Genomic DNA, 10014 nt, shown 5'->3' with positions numbered 1-10014 from the left:
CTCTGGTTTGAGAAGGTGGGTCACTTGATCTTTCTCTCTTTAATTTCTCATAAATAAATATATATATATATATATATATATATATATATATATATATATATATGCAAATGAGATCCTGTCTTCTCGCCTTCTATGACCCGAGTCGAGAAGACAAGGTCTCACATGTATTCTCACCTTCTCGGGGGTACCCAAGATGTTGCGAAGACGAGATATCGATCACTGTACTCACCAGGCATTATCTTGGTTTACACATTAAACATCTGTTGTTTAACAGTAGGCCTACTGCTAATTTGCTACTGTGCAGGGTGTATGTCCGGTCCAGGAAAGGGGGGGGGGGGGGGGGGTAGGGGAAGCGGGGTCGATTATACCATTGAGTAATATAATACAGTAAGGTTACATTATTACTGTACTGGGGTTTACTGTTCATTCTGATATCTCCTGGCTGACGGTCATGTTAGTTTTAAAGGGTGTATTTTAAGCCCACATGTGTCTGCTTATGATACATACGGTCTCTTCAATATTTATTAGGCTCCATTGTTATCATGTCATTATCTTAATGCGATAACGCACATGAAAACAATCAAATTCACGGAGGTGGGGAGTAGTTCATGTCAAGGATTTCAAACATTGAAGACATCCTTGACCATGATAATCAGATAAGATGGCGAGTAAAATCCTGCATTTTATTGAACGCATGTACCTTTGTCTCAAGGAGTGTTCATCTCATATCCTCCATCAATTATTAACAGAACATCCTTTAGCCCGGATAACCTACGACATAGACGCAGCTCTATAACAGACACCTGTGTCCTACTATCAGCGATGCAAGGGATTTGTGATAACGTGTCGTCTTGGTACGATGGTGAACATGTCCGTGTTTACATTTAGTCACAATTAAGTGATCGGGAAACAAAAGTTGGTTCTTATAATACAATTCTTTCAACTGTCCCGAACGGTATTGCCCTCAATAAAGTGCAGGAAACTGTTGTGTTGGCATTGTGACAGCATCTCATCTTGGCTCGCTGTTGTAATTGTAGACGGCTGTTGTTGAGGGCCTCAGCTCCCTCGATACCTGCACTTCAGCCGTGTAATGCGAGCCGCCAGGGACTATTATATCCTGCCAACGAGATTCTGACTCGCGTATAATGTTTGTGATCTAAGCTGTCACAGTTCCATACCAGCGAATTGGATGTCAGCTGTTCGGGTTTAGCGCCTGCATGCTGTATACATTTTCATAGGTTAGAGTGGACTGTCACGTAAAGCGAATACACAGTCACCACGGCAGTATCGTATCCCTGATACGAATCGCACGAACTCTTTGTCGTGATGGGGTCTGGCGAGAAAAAGCACTCCGACGACGACGAAAAGCCGGCGAAGTCGAAATACGGCAAGTCGCGACCACATGACCCGACGTTCAATGGACCGATCAAGAAACGCGGCTGCACCGATGTTATCTGCTGCCTCATCTTCTTGGCTTTCCTCGGCGGCCAGGGCTTCATCGCGTACATCGCCTTCACCACCGGCAACCCGCAGACCATCATCTACGCCACCGACTACAAGGGGCAAATCTGCGGGAGCACTCCGGAGGTAGCCAACCTGACCAGCTTGTTCTACTTCGACTGGCTGGCCTGTTTCTCCTACGCTACTCTCGCCAACCTGAGGTGCCCAACCCCTCAGGTGTGTGTCAAGACCTGTCCCAGCGAGACCTACTCCATCTACACCCGCTATGCCCCCCAGATCGCCACCGGTATCTACTATGACATCGACTGGAATGACTTCGTGTGCGACTACGGTGTCGATCCCGAGTACGAAGTCACTCACAATGGACACACGATCACGTCGCTGCTTGCGGAGGATATCTGTGCCGCGTACTATGTGGAGAGCCAGTCTCAGTACAATAGATGTCTTCCCAGCTTCATGGATGTATCCAATATGACAGGTATGTGACGTACAGTAATTCTTGTAAGAGGTGAGCGAGGGGGAGAGATGAGTTATAAATGAGCACAGGATCATTATATGGAACAAAAAAAAACAAACAAATAAAGAATGAATTGTCAATTAGGCCTATTGGTAACACGATTAGGTCAGATTTCATTTTGGAAGCTCTGCAAGTAAATCCATAACCATATACCTCGTCAATTCCATTTAAGTAAAGCACAATAACACAAGCAGACTAAGGAATATCTTTTTGTATTATTAAAGTGATTTTAGACAATATGAAACTATACCTTTTTTATTCTGTAGAAGAAAAGGACATAACATTATAAACACATAGACAGGCACTTTCAACTCCCAGCGTTTTCGAAATTGTCAAAAATCAAAGCACTGAACAGTTGGACGTTATCTGCTTGCATTAAACATTGTTAACACCGTATAATGTAGTAACAAAGTTATGGTCAACGCTCTTTTCAAAGTTCAATACCTGATCTTTGGAATCAGCTCCCTAATGATATCAGAGAATGTTCATCATTAGATCATTTCAAGTCTATATTGAAAACTCATATTTTGTTTGTAAAGTAACTTTCATTGTTCTGTAAACTGTTTAATGATGTGTTTTAGGTTGAGATATATATAGTTTTCTTTTGTATTTGTCTTTTTCGTTTCTAAAAAATGCGCTTAGAGACTTAAATGTAATTTGCGCTCTATGAAGATGGTTTATTTTTATTACTATTTAAAGCCTAATTGGCATAGATTTTTCTAAATATGATTTAAGACTACTATAAAGGCATTTCAATTTGGAATAAAATGCAGTCTGTGACAAGAATATTCTGAAATGAATGGTGAGGTTGGAGGGGTCTATTCCAGTTGATACACAAGCTTGGGTAATGCGAAATATAAATTCTTCTACACTTCTGCCAACCATAGTACAATGATATTCCAAGCACAAAGTATACCCCTTTACTCGACTCCATAGTATGTACCCTGCACACAGCTGGTTGTGTGAATGAAACAAAAATTCGTCAAAAGTGGGTCTCATCGGATAGCCCTATGACTACGTAGCTAATATCCCCTGGATAAGTGTGGCGGAAGTAGGGATTTTACGGCAGAACGTTTAGTCACAAAATTACCGAATGCGATAGCCTATATCGCAGTAACATCAATACCGATATTGGCAATCCAGTAATTTACGCTCATAACATGCAGGATACCATTTCAGTGAGCAGTGCTTTTTCTTCTCTATGGAGGTACAGATTATCATCGTGGGATTTGATTGATCACCGTTTGAAGAGACAGACAAAAGAGCAATTGAAAATGGGTAACTCAATACCCAAAATGATGCAAACTTATCCATACGGACATGGGTGCATGAGTTATATCCTGTCAGTCAGTACCAGCAAGAAACATAAAATTCTTCGACACGATCTAACTGCGATAAGGGACTGCGCACTGGCCACATTGTTGAGCACTCAAGACCATAATCGTTATTCAAGCAAATTCAGAGAAAATTATTATTATCACTATGATTTTTACTCCTGAAAGTAGTGGGAAATTGTTTGGTGTCGTCTTGTTTTGTTTTGGTTTGGTTTGTTTCTTAAACAATCTAGCGTTCATTGATTCCCAATAGTTATTATGATTTTAATAATATTGTGATTGAAATTCTGACATGAGACTCCTTAGATGTGATGGTTAAAAGTGTATCAGGAGCCTAGAGGGTTTAACGCACCGTTTCCGTTTGACAAAGAAATCGGTCTCTACGTGTCTAACTTTTGGCTCACGTTCAAGAGCGCATCCTTAATTCATTCGATCTTTTACAATGAAACATTTGCCCCAGTGTTTCCTTGAAAAGATGATGGAGACAACCACCGCAACAGGACATCTAGTATAGGATTACGTAATCATGGTCGAACACGTGTTTGTCTAGAGGTTTGTATACACGCCAATGGGTTGTAAAGTGGCCTGTCTCCAATAAAACAATGCTGTAAAGAAAAATGATAAAAGTGCCGCCAGGGATTTCAGGACTTCACTTTACCCTATAAAATTAAAAGGAAATATACATCTATAAAGGATTTTGGGTTCACGGTAATCTCGCCATAGCTAGACATTATTTAATATTTTTGGTTTTTAAAAGGTGGGGAGGGGGGGGGGAACAAGGCAAATCGAGAGCGATCTTCCGAAAACAAACAGGCTTCATAGGTTGCCTACTCATGTAGACCAGCGCAAAGCACGTGATTTATCATTTTGCAGCTCTAATTCATAATAATGTAGGGCCTAGTGTGTACCAGCTCATGTTGTTAAGTTTGTTCACCCCGTATCCAAGCAACGCACGGCTGTTCAAGAGTCGATGATCTTTTCACCCATAATTTCCGTTCTGTTGGGTTTTCTTTTCCTTTTTCTTGGATGACAAGAATGTTCGAAACTGTCATGTTGTTGGTGAGAAGTCATGAATCATGGCTATAACGAACACCTTGTGTATTGTATACAAGATACACACACACACACACTCTCTCTCGCTCTCCCTCTTTCACACATACACAAAGACACAAAATTTCATTTATCATATTCTGCTCCGTGTTCAAGTATTAGTATTTCGCTGTAATAACAACTTAATACTCTTAGTTGATAATGTTTCCATATTCCATGTATCTATTGTTGATCTTTCAGTCTGATTCTGAGTCAGATGCTTATGATACCATCAACTTCCTTAAAGCTAATGTTCGTTCTTCAGCATTTAAAAATGCCATCTTTTTTTTTTATTTCGAGTATATTGTGGGAAAATCAAAATACTAAACAATTTATAATCAAGTTTTCTTCAAAGACACTCATGTATAGTTTGTAATGGCTCCATTTCAAACATTTCCAACTTTACTGTCTTATATGAAATAAAATTAAACATTACACAAGGCACGTATACTGTATTCTGTTGAAATACGTGTTTTATAAATTGGGGTTCAACTATATAAACATATTGGACTTTTGCAAAATGACCTGTACGATAATGTTCATGACAAGACGCTGAAGAAGGATGCCAAAATTACTCAAATTATGCTATCAAGATATCTATGAAAACAATATCGCCATGCTTTTAATCCCTCTTCTATACGAAATGATATATTTTAGCACTTATAGTGTACTAGTGCGTTTTGGAAAAAGATATCCAATACTCTTACAATTTTTGATTTTAGAAACATTTTGTCGGGCGTGATTTCTTCATAGCTACATTTTTTAACACTGATGGTTGCATGTAACTATGAACACCCAGCTGATATTTTTCAAACGGGAAACGATGCATATGAAGCATAGCTCCTTGATGGAAACATTAATCTAAGTACTAACTTGTATGATGTACATGTGTTAAAGTTCTGTTGATTGGAGACTTTTCATTTTGCTCGCTTTAAAAATGATATATACGTATACTTAAAAAAATACTATTTGTTTTGGATATAAACTCCAAATTTTATTGTCCAAGAATGGAAATTCATTTTGCCCAATTGATCGTGGGCCCGGCAGCCACTGAGCAGCGCCAGATCGACGTTGCTCTAACCTTTTCAACTGTTGAACGGCAAACAAGGCAGCAGCAACTGCCATCTTTTAACGTCTTTTGGTATGACGCGGCCGGGGTTTGAACCCACGACCTCCCGATTGTGAGGGCAGCCGCTCTACTCACTGAGCCAACACATCGGTTACTATGTATTATACTTTATGACTTGTATTTCTTACAATTTGTTAAACAGTATGTGATTGTGAAATGTGTAATTTGTGTTTTGTCTTTCTTTTTGTTGGATGGAAATAAAGTATAATTGAATCAACTTGAAAATGAAATACATTTTATCACAATATACACATACCACGGAGTACCTTGTCTAACGAGACGTTTGTCACAATAGCTACTGTTTGTTACAGTACCGGGGCCAACGTACAAATTCAACGATTTTAGCACATACCACTTTGAGATTCTAACCGAAAGAATCACATTGAAAAAAAAAAAGTTATCATAGACAGATCTTAATTACACCATCTCTAAGGTAAAGTGCCTTCTTATCGCGCCGTCTGTTAGAGCAAAGTCTGTCGTTAATCAGTGGGCATTTCAATTAATACTCGGCTATCGTCTGTGTAACCATGGAGGCATGGCGCTCTATTACGCACCAGTTATAGTCGATGCTTATTGGTTGCTCCAATGGTTTCCTGCTATTATTACAATTAAACAGTTTTACGTGATAAAGGGGGAAACTCCCAAATCTATCCCACTTACACATTCACAGGTAACGCACTTCTGGACTCTTCTGATTTATTTTCTTTTCCTTTGATAAGCTACAATGGCTCTTAATACTAATTGCTGCACGTGATAACTTTAATGCTAGTGAATAATTATGAAGTAGACATAATGGCCCGAATTCACGAAGGTGGTACAAATAAACCATGGTTTAAACCATGACAAAAATCATGGAGCGCCAAGTGTCGCACGGAATATTTCGTTACGAAATTGGTCATTTTGTCGACAAAATGTTCATTTAGTTACAAAATGTTGTCATTTCGTCACAAAATAATCATTTCATCGACGAAATATTCCATGCGACACTTGGCGCTCCATGGTTTTTGTCCATGATTTAAACCATGGTTTCATTTGTACCACCTTCGTGAATTCGGGCCAATGCGTTTACTGTGTTTGTGCATCATACAGTGACGTAAACGTTTACCATAGTAATTGCCATATCAATATTTTCTGCCTTTGTCCCTACTTGATAAATGAATTACTTGGAAATGTGAATTCATAGATTTAACACCTTGGATTCATTTAACATCTTGGGGTTTCAGTCTGTCATAATAACGCTAAATCAAATCCAGCGTGATAATCTTTTCCGAAATCTTAGACATAATTTCAACCTAATCAAATCGATTGACTGGCGAAAAAAAAAAAAAAACTGTTGAGAGTGCATGTTAACGCTCTTCAAAATAATCCCACATTCCGCCGCACTAGGAATCTATTCTTTATCTCTATCAAGTGATACCGATTTCTTCATTATGACGTGAAAGAAAAAATATTTTAGGGAGTGTCTTTAAAGTTTGAATAGACAGTGCTTCAGGGCATGATTATCATTTTTCATTTTCACGACCGCAAAGTATTTGCTAGCAGGATAATGTCTTCCGCCTATTTGCCAAGTGATATCACAAGTATTGCTGTACCCCCACCAAAGCTGATAACAATCATAGTAAATTGTCCCATTTCTCAGTGTTCACCTAACCAAACATTCCGGAAACATGAAGAAGGGGGGGGGGGGAGGGGTATACTCGTCACGACAGAGGCAGATCAGTTTACATTATGTGTTATCTTCGGGGTAACACGAGATTTGCAATGTTATATAAGTAATGATTACATTTCTTCCTTTCTTTTATATGGCTTGTGCATGAGGTCTGAACGTCAAAGACTACCAAAGCAGTCTTTTATGCTAATCGTGATAATCTAAAATGTCTCTATAGACACTTTGTTGGGTTTTTTGTTTTGTTTTGTTTTTCTTTTGGTTGTTGTTGTTGTTGTTGTTGCTGTTGTTACTGTCGTTGTTGTTGTTGTTGTTTATATCGTAGGATATAATCTCGGAGTCCAAGTCTAGAGAGTGCTCCCTTAGCCTGGCGTGAAAGGGAATAAAGAATATAGGACATTGTGCGCATGATGATTCATGGCTGTTTCTTGTCCCGATGCTTAGTCACGAGCTGTTTCCCGCGCGTCATTATTTAGCTGGAATTCGCTATTGTTTGCTCGCATTTTTTGTTTTTGCCAGGTTCGAGAAGCGTCAGGAAATTCTTAAGAAAGCTGTGAGGTTACCCTGGGTGAAAACAAGGAAATGTCAGATTGAAACAGTCTTAATTTTAACGTGTCGCGAATGGGAATATCTTGTGATTTTCTCTAACTTTCGCGAAGGCTGATTCAGAATTAAATGCTTAATGTGTACACGTACCAGTCTCGATGCGTGTATGATAAATCTCAGAAAGATTATGATTAATCAAATTGTTTAGAGGGTTAAGGCTTTGTGTGCAAATTGAAAGCATACATCATGGAAATATGGAGAACAATTTTGGTCAATAATGAAGTTTAGAAGTGTGGGTGTATCTCTGTCTATATCACACAACAAAAAGAATTTTTCGAGATGTGTATAATTACTATGAAAGTATCTGTACATGTATTATGATTGTGATCACGTATAATTCCAGCACCATATACTGGGAATTTAAATTTCAATAAATCTATTTCTTTTGGTTTGTCAGAAATTCCCTCTACGACGCCGAACAACCGGAGCATTACGGAGGAAAACACGGAAGTCTTTGCATCTTTCATCAACTACCTCCAGCAGTCCGAGCAGATTCAGAGCGTGGTGGATGACTTCCGGTCTACATGGCCCTACATTGTGGCAGCGCTGTGCATCGTGGTCCTTATCTCCTTCTTCTTCATCGTCCTCATGCGCTGGATCACCGACATCATCGTCCTAGGATCCATCTTGGCACTCTTCGGGTTGCTGGCCTGGGGGATGTACTACTGTTACGACACCTGGTTGTGTTACCGAGACACCAAAGATGCATGCTACTCCATGCCCATCGAGGACCCGTTTGGCCTCTTCAGTTACCTGCAGTCGGAGAATACGTGGCTTGCCTTCGCCATCATCCTCACCATCATCGCGGGCATCTTGCTGCTCCTCTGTCTAGTGCTCTGCAACCGGTTCCGGTTAGCGGCGCGCATGCTCAATGAAGCCAGTGAAGCTGTGGGCATGATGATGACTACGCTCTTGTGGCCCATTGTGCCGTTCGTTCTGCTCTTCGGGTGGGTTGCCTTCTGGGCCTTTATAGCGGTGTACCTAGCTTCGGCTGGGGAGGCCGTTTATAAGGTAACGAACGCACTAGAAGATTCTTTGGTGCAGAATAAGTCATCATGCGATCCTGAAACTTTCAACATATCCCTGCACTATCCGGCGATATGTGTCTTTGAAAGCTATGGCTTGCCTTCATACACGATTTACCTGCAGATTTATAGTTTTGTGGGCCTTTGGTGGATGCTGAATTTCATCATTGCTCTCGGCGAGGTGACTCTGGCCGGTGCGTTCGCCTCATATTACTGGGCTTTCACTAAGCCTAGCGATATCCCATCACTGCCCGTACTGTCCGCATTCTGGCGAGCTCTCCGCTACCACACTGGCTCGATGGCCCTAGGTGCCCTCATCATCACCATTGTTCAGCTAATTCGTGCTCTCCTGGAGCTTATCGAGGAGCGGGTGAAGGACGCTGAGGGCGGCATTACAAAGTTCATATTCTGCTGCTGTAAGTGCTTCTTTTGGTGTCTGGAAAATTTCCTTCGGTTCATCAACAAGAACGCGTACATCGAGATCGCCGTCTACGGCCGAAATTTCTGTTCCTCCGCCAAAAGCGCGTTCGAGCTCCTCATGCGCAACATATTGCGCGTTAGCGTCTTAAATGGTGTGACGGGTTTCATGCTTTTCCTCCTGAAGTCATGCATTGTGGTTGGTATTTCGGTCGGCGCCTTCTACTTCTTCCAACTGCAAGTCACATCGTCAACGGACGACGCTTTCTACGTGGTCCCGAATATCAACAACATTTGGGTGCCTATAGCTGCCATTGCAATCATCTCCTTCTTCATCACGTCCTTCTTCTTTGGTGTTTACGACATGGCGGTAGACACGATATTCCTCTGCTTCTTGGAGGATCTGGAGCGAAACGACGGGTCGCCGGAGAAGCCGTATTACATGTCAAAGAGCATCATGGATCTGGTGGGCAAGCACAACAAGAAGCAAAAACACAAGGCAGAGTAGATACCCAGTGTCGTCTGCATGGCGGAATATCACTGAAATTACAGTTCGTATCCCTGAGAGAGACTGCTGGTATCGCGTTTCCAATCGCTTTTGCGCATCTTTCAGAATGTTTTCTTCGTAAACCGCCTTTCTTGTTAGGTGCCCAAAGTATTGTTTAGCGCCCGGCGTAGGCCTAATGTAAATGTATTCTTTAAAAACGTGAGACAAAAATCTGGATAACTCTATGTAAGTGCAACAAAGACAGGAATAAAGACGAATGATA

General features: G+C 40.8%; 1 protein-coding gene across 1 annotated transcript; it reads left to right on the top strand.

The window, feature by feature from the left end:
- Window positions 1–1326: 1326 nt before the first annotated feature.
- Window positions 1327–9752, top strand: LOC139723393 (choline transporter-like protein 4). The gene is made up of 2 exons (XM_071634639.1): window positions 1327–1939; window positions 8200–9752. The coding sequence occupies exons 1-2, from the start codon at window positions 1327–1329 to the stop codon at window positions 9750–9752; spliced, it is 2166 nt and encodes a 721-aa protein (XP_071490740.1).
- Window positions 9753–10014: the final 262 nt, after the last annotated feature.

This window comes from Diadema antillarum, unplaced genomic scaffold, assembly GCF_040938485.1.
Source record: "Diadema antillarum isolate AM-2024a unplaced genomic scaffold, OU_Dant_1.0 scf00000188, whole genome shotgun sequence".
Taxonomy (NCBI): Eukaryota; Metazoa; Echinodermata; class Echinoidea; order Diadematoida; family Diadematidae; genus Diadema; species Diadema antillarum.
Note: the sequence above shows the minus strand (reverse complement) of the source record. Positions and strands in the feature narration are given on the sequence as shown.

Coding starts and splice junctions, on each gene's coding strand:
- LOC139723393 (XM_071634639.1), top strand. CDS start 1,327: ATGGGGTCTGGCGAGAAAAAGCACTCCGACGACGACGAAAAGCCGGCG. Junction 1,940..8,199: donor GGATGTATCCAATATGACAG/GTATGTGACGTA, acceptor TTGGTTTGTCAG/AAATTCCCTCTACGACGCCG.